Consider the following 20598-nt stretch of genomic DNA (forward strand, 5'->3'; position numbering starts at 1 on the left):
GTTTGTGAAGTCGCAGAACTGCATCCATCAATGTCCACATAACGAGAGCGTTTGTGTGCGTCTTTCAGATCGCCTGCGCCGTCTTCGCGGCTCTGCTGCATTTCTTCTTCCTGTCTGCGTTCACGTGGATGTTTCTGGAAGGCGTTCAGCTCTACATCATGCTGGTGGAGGTGTTCGAGAGCGAGCATTCACGCAGGAGGTATTTCTACCTGGCCGGATACGGCATTCCTGCGCTCATCGTGGCCGTTTCTGCCGCAGTGGATTACCGCAGTTACGGGACGGATACAGTGTGAGTCTCGCACACACACACACACACACACACACACACACACACACACACACACTCACACTCACACACACACACACACAGACACACAGACAAACTCTCACACACACACATACACAACACATACTCTCACACACACACACACTCTCACACTCTAACACACTCACACACACACACACACATAGACACACAAATACACTCAAATCTGAGTCTTCATCAGTGATCATTTTGACAGATTTTTTTTTATTTAGTTTTATTTTGTCTTGCTTCTAGTCCAAGTACCAAAAAAAAATAAAAAATTCTGTTAAGATACATTTACTTGATAAGTAAAATTCTGTTATATATTTAGTCTTATTTCCATGAAAAAAACAAAACTAAATATATATATATATATATATATATATATATATATATATATATATATATATATATATATATATATATATATATATATATATATATATAATAAAGTACATTTTTCCAGTGAGTAAAAAAAAAAAAAAGAAAAAAAAAAAACTAGTATATTTTACTTAACCCACTGGCAGCTCATTTTACTTGTTTAAGCAAAATGCACTTGATTTAGTTTTTGGTTTTCTCGTGGAAAGAAGACGTCATTTGGTAAATGCTACTAGGAAATGCACCTTAATTTAAGATTTTTTTTTACAAATATTTAAAGTAGAAACAAGACACAATACTACACTACCATTTAGTTTTATTCACAATATGAATTGTTTTAGTCTTAGTCTAGTTTTAGCTTTAGTCAGCTAAAATCTTACGGGTTTAGTTACAGTGTAATGTATTTATTAAGCATGTTTTATTAAGAATGATTTGTACATGCAACATAGACACCGATTTAACTGCTTTGACACATAAGATGTCTTCATCTCAAAACGAAATAAAACCACTTCTCATTAAGAAACAGGAACATGGTCCTCTTTTGAAATACCAAATGAAATACCAATGGTTATATAATATGCATTCTTTATAACAACTTGCATACAACATTATTTATTCTTCCAAGCAGATATATTTATACATCTAAATTCAAATTAGATAAATCCTTATGAGTGCTACTAAAGTGATTCATTGCACAGTCTTGCATGAAAATCTGTGTGTGTGTGTGTGGTCGCAGGAGGGATGAAGTTTAGTCTAATGTTGCGGAAATTAAAGTCTGAATAATTGAAAGAACTCTCATGTATCTGCCCAAAGACACAAGAGCCTTGGAGACAACCTGCAGTATTACTTCCTGTGTATATGTGTGTGTGTGTGCGTGTGTGTGCATGTGTGTGTGTGCGTCTGTGTGTGTATGTGTGTGTGTGTGTGGATTGATTGACGTGTTTTCCTCTCATTTTCAGGTGCTGGTTGCGGTTGGATACTTATTTCATCTGGAGTTTTATAGGCCCTGCCACACTCATCATCATGGTAAGCAGCTCTGATACTCCCTATAACCTACATGTACAACACTCCTGAGGCCTGTTTCACAAAGCAGGTTTACCAGAGAAGCCAGGTTTATTTCAGTTAGTCTGATTTATTGTCAGCTGATGTGGTTCAGAATAAGTCAGTATAAATGAAATAACCCTGGCTTGTTTGGTAAACCCTGGTCTCCTCAGGTGTGAATCCTAAACTAATCCTGTGCTTCTGCTCTTCTCAGCTGAATGTGATCTTCCTGGGAATCGCTCTCTACAAGATGTTCCACCACACCACCATCCTGAAACCAGACTCTGGCTGCCTTGATAACATCAAGTAAGTCTGACAGTGAGGGGTGGGGCCTGTGGGATGGACCGTTTGGAGGGAGGAGCCTTTGATGGGTGGGGCCTGTGGTGGGTGGAGTCACTGATGGGATGTTCTCTTCTGTATGTGGTCTGTGAGGGATGGGCGGTTTGGGGGAGGGGCCTTTGATGGGTGGGGCATGTGGTGGGTGGAGTAAATGATAGGATGTTCTCTTCTGGGTGTGGTCTGTGAGGGATGGGCGATTTGGGGGATGAGCCTATGAAAGGTAGATCTGAGGTGGGTGTGGTTTTTTAGAAGTCTAAAGAATGATTGTGCTGTTCATCATTCCTTCAGTGATGGCTAATAATCAGAGCGGAGTGCCATATGCTTTGCTTTCGAAATGCATTGGGACTAGGCATTAGCGTTTTTGCCCAAATGTGGTTTTATAAAGCATTTTAGAATATTTTTCAACTATATTTCACCAGTTGACTAGCTCAGTTTGTTCAAGTAACCTGACAAAACCAAGGGCAGGCAATGGGACAGAACCTGTTTGGAAACAGTCATTATGCTGCTCTCTTTTAATGGTGCTAATTGCTCAGAAATGACACACTTCGTTTAATGTCTATAAACAGAAGTGTAAGCGGCCCATTGAACATCTACAGATAAACTGCTATGGCTCATTTTTCATATTGTTGTTGTAGGTTGAGTAGAAAGTAAAACTGGCACAGGTATTCCACGGTGTACATGTGCGTGCATTTGTGTATTCAGTGGGGAGGTTGTCGTTACCTGAAGATCTGTGTTGTTTCACAGGAAAGAGCAGCAGATATTCTGCCCAAATTAACCTCTGCATGCACATGAATATTCATCACTGGAGCCACACGGCAGCCACTCAGGAGAGCAGAGAGCTGAAAGGACTATAAATATGCTAATTTATTGCTGTCCCCTCAGATTCAGAGTAGAGAGCAGGACAGTGAGATGATGTGTGTGTGTTCAGTTCTTCATGTGTGTGCTTTTATGTGTGTGATGCATGCTAATTAGACACTTTGAGCCAATGATCTTGTAGTATTACTGCTGTGGATGAGACCAGATTTCACTGTGCATCACCGCATGTTAAAGGGCCAAACTAGACTGACGTGTCCCTTTATCCAGAGAACTGTGATGGACATCAGACTGAAGTGAATACATGCATTCTGAAGGGTGTTCATGTGTCGAACTCGCCAGTGATATTTGCATTGGGTTTGGGGTTCGTTCTTGAATTGTCTCATTATTTTTCTCTTCAGGCGTTTTAGAAACATAAACAAAGCTTTAAACCAAACCAGAAAAGAATTGCAGCATTGCAAATACTGATTTGAAGAAAATTAGCACAAAAAAAAAAAAAAAAGAAAAGAAAACAATCCAAGATGCAAGACTGTGTACTAAATGTATTTTAGGAGAGAATGAAAATCAATTAATGCAAAAATACCCATGAAACTATTAAAGGTTAAAGTAAATGTGATGTTTGCTAAAATATATTCAAACGCATAACCTGTGTGCTTAATTGAGTATGCACTTAAATGTGCACTTGTAGTATCTTAAAGTATATTTAAAAACAAAACATAACTGTATTTGCAGATTGTATAATGTTAATGAAATAAACAACATGTGAGTTAAAGAGAGACACTTTCATGATTTAACACACTTTTAAAAAGTTCAGGTTGAAACCGATTCAAAGTTTTTAATTAATTACTTTAACATACATTTTAAATCATTATTAAATAAGCTTTTGTTGTGCTTTAAATAAATATGATTATAATTCTAACTGTAGTGTGTTATTCTATATTAAGTTGATGTAGAGACTGATTTGATTATGTACTTTGCGTTGTTTAATGAGACTGAACGATCACTGTTACTCTGCTGTCCAGATTCCCAGAGAGACAGCTTCTCTGATTGGTGGATCCTGCTTGAGGATTGTGGGTAGTGTAGTGTGGAGCTGTCAATCTTCAGTCTTGGTCCTCAATTGATCTCTGTCTTGAGAGGTTTATATGTTATTGCTGAATCAATTTCTCTGTGGAAGAAACAAATGGGACTTTTACTTTCTGCTGCTGCTGCTCTCTATTATGGAGAGTTTGTTAGAAATATTTCTTGATATTGATGTTGAAGGGAACCGTATAAAACCGACTGACAGCAGTAAGAGGATGAGTTTGATTAATTCACGAGCGAGGGTCTTATTACAGCCACACATCTCCTCACTCCGTGGAGTCTGAGATTAAGTGGGATAATTCTTGTAATCAGGCGTTATATTTATGCTAATAATGAGATGATGACAGTCTCTTGTTAGCAGTTTTCATACTCGGCTGTATTAGTTTGATCTGTAGACGTCTGATTGCTTGCTCTAATAAGAGACTAAGATGTGAGTGTGCTTATATGTTAATGTTCAACACCAAAATCTCATCTCATGATACGAGTAATTCTGTATTCTATATAACGGAGTCTACACAGTTCTACACAGTTCAATTACTATAATAATTATATTAAATATGTATTAATTATATATATATTAGGGGTGTAACGATACGCGTATTCGTATTGAACCGTTTGGTACGACGCTTTCGGTTCGGTACGCGGTACGCATTATGTATACCGAACGGTTCGTTGGAGTAATTAATTATATTTGAAAAAAAAAAAAAAAGAGAGAGAAAGAAATATAATGATATGCGTTCAACAAGGTAGCCCAATAACCCAAACAACGTAACAGGCAACGCCCCTGACACTCCCGAAGAAGAAAAAAACACCATCTTATATGTTTATGTTAGGCTACTCAGCAGGCGCTCGCTCACTCAGTACGCGCTGAAGGCTCGTTGCAAAATAGCCAATGCGTTTAACAGACTAGAAATGAGAAGATCCTCCAATAACCAACAGGTCTGGTGTTTGGGTGCACTTTGGATTCCCTTTAAGCTATAATGGTGATGGCAAGAGAGTGGTGGATAAAAAAACAACGGTATGTCGCATCTGCAACATGACAGGGTACACCAGCGGGATTACAAAAAAAAAAAAAAAAAAAAAAAACAGCGGGAATATCTGGGATATATGCGTCAGTACTATCTGGGAAAAGACGAAAAAAAGGAGAAACATGCACGCAGCAAACTATCCCTGCAGCATTTAGACACTATAGCTTACAGGGAATCCAACCCAAACACCAGACCTGTTGGTTATTTTAGGATCTTATATTTCTGGTCTGTTAAATGCATTAGACATTTTGCAACGAGCCTTCAGCGCGTGCTGAGTGAGCGAGCGCCTTAGGGGCCGTTCACATATCGTGCCTAAAAACGCATGGAAAACGCTAAGCGCGTCTTTCTCCTGAGGCGTCTGTCTTTGCTAAGCAACAATGACGTGCTCTCTCCATGAGACGCGGAAATTTCAGCGAAGGATAAATGGATTTGCAGCTCTAAAAATCGCTTGCAGTAGCTCTGCTACTGAATTTATTTCAAAATTGCAATCCATATACAACTATGATCAGCTGTTCCTTCATCTTGGCTGAGCTCTCAACGTTGTTACGGGAAAGGATGAAGCTGATTGGTTGGTTCTTGTCACATGACCCGCGGTGCGCTTGCGGCATTCTGAAAAGTTGAGATGTTTTTACATTTTGCTGTATCTAAAACGTATCGAACCGAACCGAACCGAACCGTGACATCAGTGTATCGTATCGAACCGAACCGTGAATTTTGTGAACCGTTACACCCCTAATATATATATATATATATTTAATTAATACATATTTAATATAATTATTATAGTTTTATATAGCTGTTTTTTGTGTGTATATGTATCTGTGAAAACATATATTCAGTGTCACATGATCTTCAGAAATCATTCTAATATGCTGATTTGCTGGAAACATTTCTGATTATTATCAATGTTGAAAACTGTTGTGCTGCTTCACAGTTTATTTTGAATAGAAAAGCATTTATTTCAAATAAGAAGCTTTTGTAACATTATTAATGTCTTTACTGTCACTTTTGATCAATTTAATGCACTCTCGTTGAATAAAAGTTTACATTTAAAATGATTGACAGGTGGCAGCTGCTATTTCTAATTAAGTGGGCGGGGCACTGTCCCTCAAGGGACATTTTATTGGCCAAACGTTTAGCCACGCCCTCTTCAGATGCTGACGCTGTCGATGTTTCTAGCCCACTTTCCCAGATGAGGCAGACTGTAAATTATAGAAGTCTATATGTGTTGTTTGTCTATGTTTGAAGTGCACTAGCTGAGCTCTGGATCTGTGGTCGCTGAACTCTCACACACACACACACACACACACACACATATAAATGAAGGCATCTATCTGGATTTGTTGTGTGACAGAAGTGAGGGGTGGAGGTCGTGACCTCTGTGAGCGGAGCAGGCCGGTCGTAGGTTGGTTTGCGGTTAACAACTCAACCTTTCAAATAGCCTTATAAATCACATCATGCTTTAAAATCTGTTTTTATTTCTTAGACACGCCTGATATAAATCATACAACGGACAAAAGAAGGAGCACTGATGTTCACAAACACATGACTTAAAAATGAAAGCATATAGTTTTCAGTTTTTGACTGCTATCTCTTTAAACAGAAATGCATTAGTAATATGAGCTTAAATCTAAAGCTCAGTCTCATGTTTCGCTGCTCCTCCAGTATTAATGTATTAAAGACTATTTACAGCAGGTTTTAATGTGACTTATCTGATCAGAATCATTTTATAATATTTGTTTTAAGAGCTCATGTATTACTAAATGCGAAGCCAGTTTATCCTCTCATTTCTTATAAAACATAGATTTGCATCTAACTAAAGCTGAATAACAAATAAAATAAGATGAGATTAAGTACTTTTCATTTCTATGATATCTCATTAGCTGAATCACCCGAAATAGACATTTTAGCTTGGGTATCTGCTACAATTATTAATAGAAGTATAATTTGCCTTTCAAAAAATAAAATAAAAAATGCTTTGCAGCCTATCTCAAGGTATTCTGAATGTTCTGAGTGTTGCATAAACGCTGTACTCATTGCTTCTTTGTACGTTTAATTTTATTTCATCATCGTTGCACATTTCAAAGGAGTTATTCTGTGTGTGTGTTTCAGCGTTTCATTTCTCTGTTCTTGTCTTCTGCTGATGTTTGTCCAGCTCTCGCTCTTATGACGGCCGTGTCGTAGTGGAGTGGCACTGGTAAGATCAGCTGTTTCTCCAGCTGTCATCTGTCCTTCTGAGCTCCTGAACCCGCTCACCTCCTCCTGTGCTTGACGTGTGTGTGTACATACGTGTGTACATATGTGTGTGTACGTGTGTGTGTGAGTGTGTGTGTGAGTAACTCACACTCATCTATCTCTTTTTACAGATTGTTTTCCCCATGATCTTATCATTTACAATTTTTTTTCTTTTGTCAGTTTTTGCATTCAGATTTTTCAGGAACATTTCAAACAGACTCAGTTTGTTTAACTGCAATCTCTGTTCTTTAGCTTAATATTAACCATCCAAATTTCAACAAAAACTGGTTAGTTGGCTTACCACAACTAAGACCTGGTAAAATGTTAAGCGACTGTGTTGCGTTATTAAATCGTAATTGTAGTAAATTCTATTGAGTATCATTTGTCCAATTTCAAATGTTTTGATTAAACAAAAATATTTAGTGTCATCTTAAAGAATATATATATATATATATATATATATATATATATATATATATATATATATATATATATATATATATATATATTGTATATATATATATTGTATATTAGTATAACTATATAAAACAGTCAGTCAAATATTTTCTGTTTTAGAAGAAAAAGGACAAAAGTTAATATTGATATGAAATGAGTTATTAAGTATTGTGATGACTATAATTTATCCATTCTCAAATATTTGAAATTAAATGAAACAACAATTGCAACTAGTTTGTTTTGTGCTACATATATATATATATATATATATATATATATAAAATGAAGTGGATTTGCGCATCTTTTCTATTAACAACGGCTCTGTGTAGTAACAGCTGCTCTATGTGAAATCACGCACCTGATGGAATTAACCGCTGATTAGAGAACCGGCTTTACTGACGAGATAACGATCGACCGATCGTGATCGGAGCACCCCTAATATATATATATATATATATATATATATATATATATATATATATATATATATATAGGGCTACTTAATCACTGTTGTTTTAGATAGTTTTTCATGTCCGCAGGTTTAAGCGAACCCCATAAGGTGATATTTAGCCCCTAAAATTCAAATCTGTGCAGCATACCCCACCAAAAATGTGTATTTTACCCCACCTGAATGCGTTTTTTACCGGAGGATACTCCTCAAAATGTGATTGGTCTAGTATTGATGAGCAAGTGGGCGGGTTTTGTTGTGAAAACCTGGCAACCCTGACAAAAACACTTAGATGTCAAGTGACATACATGTATAACACCATGCTGTAGTTTCCATTCATCTCAATGGCAGCTAAACCATTTTTGCTCATGGGCACATTTTGACTTTGCCCTTGTGCGAAATAAAGAAAATCAGCATCAGCGAGAACTAGACAGCCTTAAACAGAGTTTTCAAGAGAACCAATATGTCATAATCATCATTTCACGTGCATGTTTGACTCTGATAGACGTGGGCGTTCTGGATTTGATCCATGTGTCACGAGCCATTCCTTTTATTCATTAATCTGCGACTCAATTAAACCCACTCAGTGTTTCTAGAGAGTTCTGAGTGTCTTCATCGCTCAACACCTCGACGACAAGACTTTCTGCCTCCAACTAACTCAATTACTGCTGCCATTGGGATGCAGATTCGCTCTTCAGACGGAGTGAGACGATATGACAAATTGCTGCTAATTCACTTAAATGCTTTAAAAGCGCTCTCTTTATCATAATTCACGTTAATTTGAACCCTGCGATCCGATACCTGAGGGAAGAGAGGCTCTTGTGTTTGTTAAACTCCCAGCAGGACGTTGTTAACGCAACGAGTCGCCAGTATCTGGTTCAATTACGCCTCAGATGCACCGGGGGTTTTAGCACGAGTGAAGCAAGGTGTGAATGACTTACATCTGCATACTGTCGCTTCAGGAGAAACGGAGGGATGAGGTTTCTGGAGACCAGATCGGTGTGAGAAATATGGGATATTATTCCCTCCAGACAAGAGCAAGAAATGGAGATTTAACTCTTAGCGTGAGCTAATTAAGAGTTTTGTAATGTGTGAGTGGTTTGGCACTTTCCACAAATTCATTACACTGTGGCATGACTTTTACAAAGCCTAAGACCATCTGTCCAGGATTTTAAATAGAATTGATGCAGATTCTACCACTTCTTGTATTATTAAATAATGCATTATAAAATGATTGCATTATCTGCCATCTGTGAGTTTGATCAAACTGACTGCAGAGTATTGAGTTATAAAGTGAGCATCAGTTCAGCCTCATTTAAAGCACACTATATAAACACAAGACTGTGACTTTATTTTTTATCTGAAAAAAGCTATTAGAGTTTATAATGTTTATCTTTATTGCTCTTGTTGAGACACATAAAACACATCCATTATTGCCTTCATGTGTCCAGTTACTCTCTTTGTAAACTCACAGACGTAAAGTGCTGCGTTCCTGCAATGCCCTTTAAAAAACATCTTGAAATTTGCTCTTGATCTTTGCATAAATATCACCCAGAAATGCCAGGATCATGTTTTCCAGTCTCCCTCATTTACTGAGTCAAAGTTAGTTAAATAGTAACATTAATATATGTGTATGCATGTGCATATAAGAGCCCTGCTTATATAAGATTTGTTTCTGAAGGTTAAGCACCGTCTTTCACTTACCATTTATTTAAAAAAAAAAAAAAAAAATGCTTCATTTTTAAGAGCTTCGGGCTCTGTTTTATATGATATTTGTGAAAAATACTGATTATAATCAATTTTATATGCATTCTGAATGTATTATTATAATTCACCTTGATCGGCTGTATGTTCTCACACAGTTATACTGAATGCAACTAATAGTCAAGGTGATTGTTAATGGTTATGTGAAGTTAGTCATGTACTTTACAGTTTAAAACATGCTGGCAACTTGATAATAACATGCTTATAATGCTAGAAAAATGCTAGTGACATGTTAATAACTTGGTAATCATGCTAGTAACATGTTAACAAACATGCTATTAAAATGCTAGTCATGTTAACGGCATGCTATTAACTTGCTAATCATGCTAGCAACATACTAATATCATGCTAATCATGGTAGAAGCATGCTAGTTACATGCTTATAACTTGCTACCCATGCTGACAAACTGTGAGTGTTATAAACATGCTAGTCATGCTAATGTCATGCTATTAACTTGTTATATATGCTAGTAACATGTTAATAACATGCTAATCATGACGTCAACATGATAGTAACATGCTAACCATGCTAGAAACATGTTATTGACATGAAACATGCTAGCAACATGCTAGTTACTTGCTAATTATGCTATCAACATGCTAATAACGCTAATAATGCTAGAAAAAAAGGGTAACAACTTGCTAGTAACTTGCCAATCATGCTAGCAAAATGCTAGTTGCATGCTAATCAGTTTTATTTCAATTGCAATTTTTTAATATAGATAAAAATAACAACATGAAGTGTTTTTAAATGTAATTATAAAGTGAATGACTATGTACAGGTCTCAGGTATTATCAGTGTTAGTGAGTGTTCATGTGCGTGTTCATCACGTGTTCATGGGGTGTTTTATCATGTCTATTAATACCATCATTAAGATGGACACAGGGGAATGATGTTTAATAGTCTCCTTCACTTTAATTCCGTCAATCACTGATTTTGTTGTGCACCTGCTGCAGTTATTACCCAAACTCAGTGTGTGTGTGTGTGTGTGTGTGTGTGTGTCAGCAGTTGAACTTGTTTATATCTTGCGGTTGGTTCGGTCTTGTCTTTCTATATAAATTATTGCTCATGTTAGAGCTGGATGATATATTGAATATTAATGATTTTGCTTGTAATTTAAATTGGCCAATATCTTAAATATCTCAGTGATTTTAGTGCTGTTTTTCTTTGGCCGTAAATAGGCTTACTGCAGTAGTCTGTGTAATAAGTTTTACACATAAAAACTATTTAGTTCAGTTAAACCACGGACACTACAAGAAGAGAGGCCTGATAAGAAAATTTGGCTTCGAAACTAAAAACAAATGCCCCACACATGAAATATAGGGAAAATGTATATATCACTGAAATAAAATATTAATCGTTTACTCAGCCTCATGTCGTTGCAAACCTGTATGAGTTTCTTTCTTCTTTTGAGCACAAAAGAAGATATTTTGAAGAATGTTGGTAACAAGAAGTACCCTCTTATACAGTACAGACCAAAAGTTTGGACACAGCTTCTCATTCAAAGAGTTTTCTTTATTTTCATGACTATGTAAATTGTAGAGTCACACTGAAGGCATCAAGGGCTATTTGACCAACAAGGAGAGTGATGGGGTGCTGCAGATGACCTGGCCTCCACAGTCACCGGACCTGAACCCAATCGAGATGGTTTAGGGGTGAGCTGGACCACAGACAGAAGGCAAAAGGCCAACAAGTGCTAAGCATCTCTCGGGGAACTCCTTCAAGACTGTTGGAAGACCATTTCAGGTGACTACCTCTTGAAGTTCATCAAGAGAATGCCAAGAGTGTGCAAAGCAGGAATCAAAGCTAAAGAAGAACCTACAATATGACATATTTACAGTTGTTTCACACATTTTTTGTTATGTATATAATTCCACATGTGTTAATTCATAGTTTTGATGCCTTCAGTGTGAATCTACAATTTTCATAGTCATGAAAATAAAGAAAACTCTTTGATTGAGAAGGTGTGTCCAAACCTTTGGTCTGTACTGTATATATATATATATATATATATATATATATATATATATATATGTATATATATATATATATATATATATATATATATATTGCGAAAGTCAGTGGATACCATCAACTGTGTTTGGTTTCTCCACATTCTTCATTCTTCTTTCTCATTCAAGAATCAATTCCATAATTTGATAAAATTGTGGACATGTTGTTGTAATGAATTAAATCGAAATGAGGCAATGAATTAGAACATGGTCACTATATCATAAATCAAAGGAAATCATGAGGACAAATTTTTTATTTCCCCGACGCATCTCAGTACGTTACAGCACAGCTCGGCTCAGCACACTTTGCATTTCCACTGCAGTTTAGTATCGTTTTAGAGTGGGCGGGATTATTCACATGTCGTTATAGTTGTGCTGCCTGTACTGCCACGACTCCTGGAGAAAAAAACGTTTTCATTCCGAGTCGCCCCATCAAACTCTCGCTGGATCCGCTCCTCTGCTATCAACAAGAGGAACATCTTTTCTTCCGCAACAGACAGCAAAACCTTTTGGTTGTAAAAAATAGGTGCGCACGGTCAAAACAGTTGCGTTCAATCCTTCACTGGCTGTGCTGATTTAAATCGAGCGGTTCTTTGGTGTTTGTGTCGCTTGTTCAGTAATGCAGGTAGTGACGATTCTCTCCGGCCAGTCTGTGATCAGAGTTTACACATGGTAATGGTACGGTTCACTTAGAAAATACCAGGTACCAGGTACTATTCCCAGTGAAAAAAACCCAAATTTAACCGTACCAAGCCGTACCATGCAGGGGAAAAGTGCCAATAGTGTCTCTGATTAAAAAATCAGTACAAAAATATTAAGTTCCTGCAACCCATATCCGGTTGTTATATTTTCATAAGTTCAATTGTTTTAGTAGAAATATGTACTGTAGATTTTAATGCTGTTTCATTACTGTACTGTTATATTTGTGAAATATTAATGGATATGCCTTCATCAAACCCCATCTGCTTCATTTCCCTTCACATTCTGCTCTCAAGTGTCCATTTATTTATTCTAACTTTCTGTTGCTTTTCTTTTTTTTTCCACTTTTCATTCTTCAGTTATGAGGATTATGATCCGGAGATTAAGTAAGCAGATCCATCTTTCCTTCCCTCCAGCTCATATTTCTCTCTCTCCTCTCTGCTTCATAACAGCAAATGAACCTTCTTCACTCGCTTCCTGTTTTCAGGTTTTCCTTCACGGCACAATATGAAGTGCTGCCAATCACTCACACAACCCTATTGTGTGTGTGTGTGTGTGTGTTTGTCTCATTCTCTGCTCATCATCCTCTGGGTGCCCTTAAAGTTTCCCTCTTTACTGCACAGCTCTTCCTGATGTGTGTCTCAAACCGTTTTATGACTCCAAATAGAGGCATTGAGAATCAGGACAAGGTCATTTTGACATTCAGCTCCATTTGAAGATGCAATGGTAGACTTCCTTGTCTTACTTCCTTGTCCTGACTCCGTCGTTTCATATTTATGCACTAAAGATTTTTCAAAATTGGAATTTTAAAACATGTCTCTAAAAGCCTTATTTATGCCATTTTAATTGTAGTGTAAATGCATTCATTCCATGTCTGAGGTGCATCAGCAATCAAAGTGTTATTTTTCCAACTATAATTCTTCCTCAAAGATGCATTTGCAATGTTGTGCCAAATGATTGACCGGCAGCTGAGTTAAAACTCACTTCCATCACAGCCTTTTAAATCCAGTTTCACACTGATGATTTCTTCAGAAAATGTAAAAATACAGTGTGTTTATTAGTCAAAATATTTGTTCTGAAATACAGTCTCACTGAGGCTTGTTTTTTCATTATTGGAAATTATAGTTAATGATAATGTTATGAAGTTTGCGTGTCCCATTAGTGGTATATTGGATGTAGTCCACGTGTAAATGTGTGTAATTTTGAAGTTAAATTGAGCTGGATATTGGTGGATGTGTAGCCCCGCGGGTGAAAACAACACAACACATCTCATTACAGACTCCTCCAACTCTTGCTGAATGAAAGAAAGAGAGGTGGGATGGTTTTTATGAGGATAGTTTGCTAAAAAAATGACAATTTGATAATGTTTACTCTGCTCAAACATAGGATAAATTTAACAGGAAGACTGAGCTGCTCTTTTCTGATCAACAAAAGACCAGACCAGACAAGAAATAACAGAATAAGACCCATTCAAGTGATGTGTAGGATTATTTGCATTCTGTTTCAAGTCTTTTGAAATATATATATATATATATATATATATATATATATATATATATATATATATATATATATATATATATATATATATATATATATATATTATCTTTTTTTTTTTTTTTTTGGTACAAATGGTAAAAAGTCTTTCATTGGAGTGGTTGATTCTACATTTAGCCTAAAAAAATCACATTATTCTTAAAAATTACACCATTATTATCTATTGCATATACATTAGTAGGTTTTGAAAGGATCCTGAAGCAGTCACAGATTTTGTACCTTTTTTTCCCGAGAACGAATGACTGATGCTGCTTTTGTCCTTTTTGGATCTTTGCAGCATCTTCATTCGTTTTCTTTTTTCTCGTGAAACAAAGTCCCACAGATATACATTAGAGCGGCATGAGTGGGGAAGAAAATTGAGAAAATGGAGTTCACTTTAACTGAAGTCAGATGTAATTTACATGGAGAGCGGGGTAGAAATTTACCAATATAGGCACTTGATCTCGCACTTCTGTCTTATTTTGCGAGTAATGAGTTCTGACTGTATTTTCAGGGCTAATTCGCTGTGTGTGTGTGTGTGTGTGTGTGTGTGTGTGTTGCAGATCGTGGGTGATCGGAGCCATCGCTCTGCTCTGTCTGCTCGGTCTGACCTGGGCGTTTGGCCTGATGTACGTTAATGAGAGCACGGTGATCATGGCATACCTCTTCACCATCTTTAACTCGCTGCAGGGCATGTTCATCTTCATATTTCACTGCGTCCTGCAGAAGAAGGTTGGGAAAAACACAGTCATACACACACACACACACACACACACCATACAAAACAAATATAGATATGTTTTGTTTTTTTTTTGTATAAAATGTAGAAAAGATTTTGTATAAAATGTTCATTTTATATATATATATATATATATATATATATATATATATATATATATATATATATATATATATACACACATATACACACATTTTTTTTTATTATTAATAAAAAAAAGCTCAGAGGTCAGGTCACTTCTGATGCTTCATCATTAACTAAACACTTCCAGGAGTTACACACAACCTCGGTCCAGAAACACTGTGTATGTGTGTGTGTGTGTGTGTGTGTGTGTTCTGGTATTCATCACGTTGTGGGGACATGAATCTGTTTACACAGTCACGTCATGGGGACCTCTTGCGTTGTGGGGACCAAAAGTCAGGTCCCCATAAGGGAAAGCCATATAAATGATTAGAGGAGCTGTTTTGAAGGTGATGGGCGGAGTTTCAGCGATGGCCCATAACACACGTTTATCCGTGAATGTGTGAGTGTGAAGGGAGTGCTCAGCTGCGCCCCCAAACATTTCTCAGCGGTACTGCGCGCGCTTCTTCACACACACGTTATCTATATATGGTAGGCCCCGCCCACTTCCTCGTCCTCATTAGGAACGATATCAGCAGCAATATGAAAATATGCGTATTAAGTGGACACTTCACACGGACAGACGATAAGAAGACTTTACAGGAGATACCGACTCGAGGAGATTGTTTGAGATTCGAGGAGATTCTGAAGTTGTGCAGAGCAAAAAGTTAAATAAAAGGTAAGCACATTTAAAACCAATTAGGTTAATTAGATCTAAAGTCGCTAGCTAGCTAGTTAACAGTGGTGCTAATTAACTGTTGAGGCCTATGTATGGCCTGTGATATTTCTCTGTTTTTCAATTAGCGATCGCATAATCATACAATTTAAGAATCATTTTTGAGTGAAAATCTTTATCAAATATTCAGCCTGCCTGATTGCTAATGTAGCGATTCTTTGCATATTAAGTTGCTTTCTGTCTGTTTTGCTTTAGTTCTGGAAGGGGAATTATTACTTTTTTTATATTAAAGAAATGTTACATTTCTTGTTTGGTCACGGGTTCTGGAGGGGTTATTGCATTCCAAAAATTAACTATGGTTTTTTACAAAAAAAATAAATAAAATAAAACTGTTTAGATGTTACTCCAAAAAAAAAAAAAAGTTTTTAGTATAACAAAAACCTCTCTTTTTATGTCATATTATTAATATATAATTATAATTATATATTAATCATATAATTAACTGGGCTCGTGAGAGAAATGAAGCAAAATAAAAAAGGTATGTAACGTTAGCTTTAAATGAACAAATGATTAAGGTTAATCTTCGATGTAGTAATGACAGTAGTTAAACTAAACCAGGGTTTGTATGGAGAGGTCGTCCATAAGAGTAGTCCAAATCAGCAGTTCTCAAGGCCTGGGATTATATAGGAACAGATTGTCATTTTGTGAGAGATTAGGGCCTAAATTAATGTAGTGAATTGAGGCCCTAAACGCTAACATTGTCCTAGATTTATGTAACCTTCAGTTTTGATTTGTCACATTGATAAATGTAACATTGTAATGAACTGTTGCATTACGTAAGTACAATACAGTGTTGCATGACAATAAAGATCAAATCTGCTTAATAAACACCTTAGTTTAATTCTGCATATCTCTCCATAATCGGTGTAATTTTTTTAAATACTTTTTTATACTTATTTTATATATATATATATATATATATATATATATATATATATATATATATATATATATATATTTCCAGATTGAAATGCCACCACGAATCAGCCCTCTTAAGGATGCCATGCATCATGTTGTCACGAAGTCTGACAAAACTAAATTAGAGGTGAACTACATCAATGCGGTGAAAGGTAAGGTGGTGTCTGGTATGACTGATTTATCACTTAATAATTACGAAATATGGAACCATAACCTTGTGAGTATGGAATAGAAAATCTATGTTAATTAGGAACCAGGTTGCAGAATATTTTAAATAAGCTACTATTAATGTGTTCTGTGTGCACAATTATCACCCTTTATCTCTGCAAGATTTATTAATTAATTTTTTTGGTGAAAATGTTTTTGCTGTATCTGCAGGACGTGGATTATTTGCAAAAGGTTCCTTTTGCAAAGGAGATTTTATTGTGGAGTACAGGGGTGAGTTGATCAATTATGCAGAGCTGGAGAGGAGAAGAAAACTCTACCACCCATCCTGTGCTGTTTTTATGTTCGAGTTTAAGTGGAGAGGGAAAACATGGTGGTAAGAAGTCACATTGCACCAAAGCTATATTCCTTTTGCTAAAATAAGGCCACATTTACACTACAGGTCTTCATGACCAATTCTGATTTTGTGAATGTATCCTTTTTTTGACAACGTGCTTAGATTTTTTTTTTTTAAGAGTGACACTTATCCAGTGTGTGCATTTTAAACGGCATTTGGTGACAATCTAAAAAAAAAAACTGTTACAGTTTCAATTTCAATAGTACATTCATTGTCTTATGAAACTAGTTTGACCAGTTAACAGTTGGCTAAGGGGTAATTAGTCCTGAATTAGGCCTGAAACTGATCTGATAATATCTGAATCCATGCTCTTCATTTTCCTTATTAAACGCTGGTGACTCTTATCTGATCTGTGCCACATGGGATGAAGAAAACTGGAATTGGGTCAATTGAACCATGCAGTGTAAATGCAGCCTAAGACACTGATTTGTGTTGATGCATTATAACACTTGTATTTATCCTTTTCCCTTTTTTTTTCTCTCAAATTTAAGCATTGATGCATCTAGGGAAGATGGATCATTTGGGCGGTTAGTTAACGATGACCACCAACATCCAAATTGTAAGATGAAGAAAATCGATGTGAATGGAAAGGCACACCTGTGTTTATTTGCGCTGAAAGACATTAAAGAAGGAGAAGAAATCACATATGATTATGGGGGAGACGACTGCCCATGGAGAACCCAAGTAAGTTGCAGAAATAACTAATTTTTGGTTTTTGAAGAAATTAGAATTTGAATCTATTAGAAATATGAAAATAATTTGTAACCATTATGACTTGAGGGTCGGTGTTTTTTTATTTTATTTTTTTAAGTACATTGAATAATAGGGTCTTATGTTCTTAGACCAATTTAGGGGTTAAATGTGGGGGTTGTATGCCTGGCCTAATGGGTAAAATGTTACCCCCCCCCCCATGTTTCCATGTTGTGAAATCTTCTCATTATTGGTGTTGTCTCTTGCAGGAGAGCAGCATTGCTGCTAATAGCAGAGCAGCAGGTGACTCTGATGCTTCTCTCCAGTCACAGACTCCAGTGGATGATGCTTCTCTCCAGTCACAGACTCCAGTGGATGATGCTTCTCTCCAGTCACAGACTCCAGTGGATGATGCTTCTCTCCAGTCACAGACTCCAGTGGATGATGCTTCTCTCCAGTCACAGACTCCAGTGGATGATGCTTCTCTCCAGTCACAGACTCCAGTGGATGATGCTTCTCTCCAGTCACAGACTCCAGTGGATGATGCTTCTCTCCAGTCACAGACTCCAGTGGATGATGCTTCTCTCCAGTCACAGACTCCAGTGGATGATGCTTCTCTCCAGTCACAGACTCCAGTGGATGATGCTTCTCTCCAGTCACAGACTCCAGTGGATGATGCTTCTCTCCAGTCACAGACTCCAGTGGATGATGCTTCTCTCCAGTCACAGACTCCAGTGGATGATGCTTCTCTCCAGTCACAGACTCCAGTGGATGATGCTTTTGGTCAAACCAGGTCTCCTCAACAGGTATGGTCACATTTATCAATGGAAAGTTATGTCTACTGTCAGTTTTTTCCATGTTTTTGGTGCATATTTTGATGCTTATCTGCTGTAAACTAGTTCCCTCAACAGTTTATCAACATGTGTCCAGTAGGTTAGAGGTAGTGGAATATTTGGGGCCAGTTTTGTCCTTCACAAGTAACTTTTTCTTGGTTAATTGGTGCTTTAAAATTTTCACTCACGACGTCCCCACAACACACTTTTGGTCGCTCAGTGTTGGGAGTTGAGATGTTGTGTGAGATTAGATGAATCTGGTCCCCATGAGGAACAATAAACGTTGTGTGTGAAAGGTCCCCATGAAGCCCATTTTATTCAATATGTGTGTGTGTGTGAGCGCAGACAGAGGATGTTGGACAGGGATAAATGTTTAAAATGATGCTGATTGTCTCATTGGTCATTCAGTGTCTGCATCAGATTAGCCTCTTGTTTTTCCATGTTGTGAAATCTTCTCATTATTGGTGTTGTCTCTTGCAGGAGAGTAGCATTGCTGCTAATAGCAGAGCAGCAGGTGACTCTGATGCTTCTCTCCAGTCACAGACTCCAGTGGATGATGCTTCTCTCCAGTCACAGACTCCAGTGGATGATGCTTCTCTCCAGTCACAGACTCCAGTGGATGATGCTTCTCTCCAGTCACAGACTCCAGTGGATGATGCTTCTCTCCAGTCACAGACTCCAGTGGATGATGCTTCTCTCCAGTCACAGACTCCAGTGGATGATGCTTTTGGTCAAACCAGGTCTCCTCAACAGGTATGGTCACATTTATCAATGGAAAGTTATGTCTACTGTCAGTTTTTTCCATGTTTTTGGTGCATATTTTGATGCCTATCTGCTGTAAACTAGTTCCCTCAACAGTTTATCAACATGTGTCCAGTAGGTTAGAGGTAGTGGAATATTTGGGGCCAGTTTTGTCCTTCACAAGTAACTTTTTCTTGGTTAATTGGTGCTTTAAAATTTTCACTCACGACGTCCCCACAACACACTTTTGGTCGCTCAGTGTTGGGAGTTGAGATGTTGTGTGAGATTAGATGAATCTGGTCCCCATGAGGAACAATAAACGTTGTGTGTGAAAGGTCCCCATGAGGCCCGTTTTATTCAATATGTGTGTGTGTGTGAGCGCAGACAGAGGATGTTGGACAGGGATAAATGTTTAAAATGATGCTGATTGTCTCATTGGTCATTCAGTGTCTGCATCAGATTAGCCTCTTGTTTTTCCATGTTGTGAAATCTTCTCATTATTGGTGTTGTCTCTTGCAGGAGAGCAGCATTGCTGCTAATAGCAGAGCAGCAGGTGACTCTGATGCTTCTCTCCAGTCACAGACTCCAATGGATGATGCTTCTCTCCAGTCACAGACTCCAGTGGATGATGCTTCTCTCCAGTCACAGACTCCAGTGGATGATGCTTCTCTCCAGTCACAGACTCCAGTGGATGATGCTTCTCTCCAGTCACAGACTCCAGTGGATGATGCTTCTCTCCAGTCACAGACTCCAGTGGATGATGCTTCTCTCCAGTCACAGACTCCAGTTGATGATGCTTCTCTCCAGTCACAGACTCCAGTGGATGATGCTTTTGGTCAAACCAGGTCTCCTCAACAGGTATGGTCACATTTATCAATGGAAAGTTATGTCTACTGTCAGTTTTTTCCATGTTTTTGGTGCATATTTTGATGCCTATCTGCTGTAAACTAGTTCCCTCAACAGTTTATCAACATGTGTCCAGTAGGTTAGAGGTAGTGGAATATTTGGGGCCAGTTTTGTCCTTCACAAGTAACTTTTTCTTGGTTAATTGGTGCTTTAAAATTTTCACTCACGACGTCCCCACAACACACTTTTGGTCGCTCAGTGTTGGGAGTTGAGATGTTG

The 20598-nt window shown here is 37.4% G+C and overlaps 1 protein-coding gene and 1 long non-coding RNA gene across 2 annotated transcripts in view; both read left to right on the forward strand.

Annotated features, from left to right (window-relative positions):
• The window catches only part of LOC113091575 (adhesion G protein-coupled receptor L3-like), a gene marked incomplete at its 5' end in the record, with an annotated part of 77145 nt that overhangs the window by 36112 nt on the left and 20435 nt on the right, over nucleotides 1–20598 (forward strand). Inside the window, 4 exons of the mRNA XM_026257138.1 lie at nucleotides 69–289; nucleotides 1642–1708; nucleotides 1938–2029; nucleotides 14698–14866. Of these exons, the coding sequence (XP_026112923.1) occupies nucleotides 69–289; nucleotides 1642–1708; nucleotides 1938–2029; nucleotides 14698–14866 (549 nt within the window). The remainder of the gene's footprint in view (nucleotides 1–68; nucleotides 290–1641; nucleotides 1709–1937; nucleotides 2030–14697; nucleotides 14867–20598) is intronic.
• LOC113091577 (uncharacterized) lies at nucleotides 15109–17683 on the forward strand. Its single transcript, XR_003287402.1, has 3 exons — nucleotides 15109–15672; nucleotides 16694–16799; nucleotides 17026–17683. It is a non-coding gene; the product is annotated as an uncharacterized LOC113091577 (long non-coding RNA).

The sequence above is a fragment of the Carassius auratus genome, unplaced genomic scaffold (genome assembly GCF_003368295.1).
Source record: "Carassius auratus strain Wakin unplaced genomic scaffold, ASM336829v1 scaf_tig00214233, whole genome shotgun sequence".
Taxonomy (NCBI): Eukaryota; Metazoa; Chordata; class Actinopteri; order Cypriniformes; family Cyprinidae; genus Carassius; species Carassius auratus.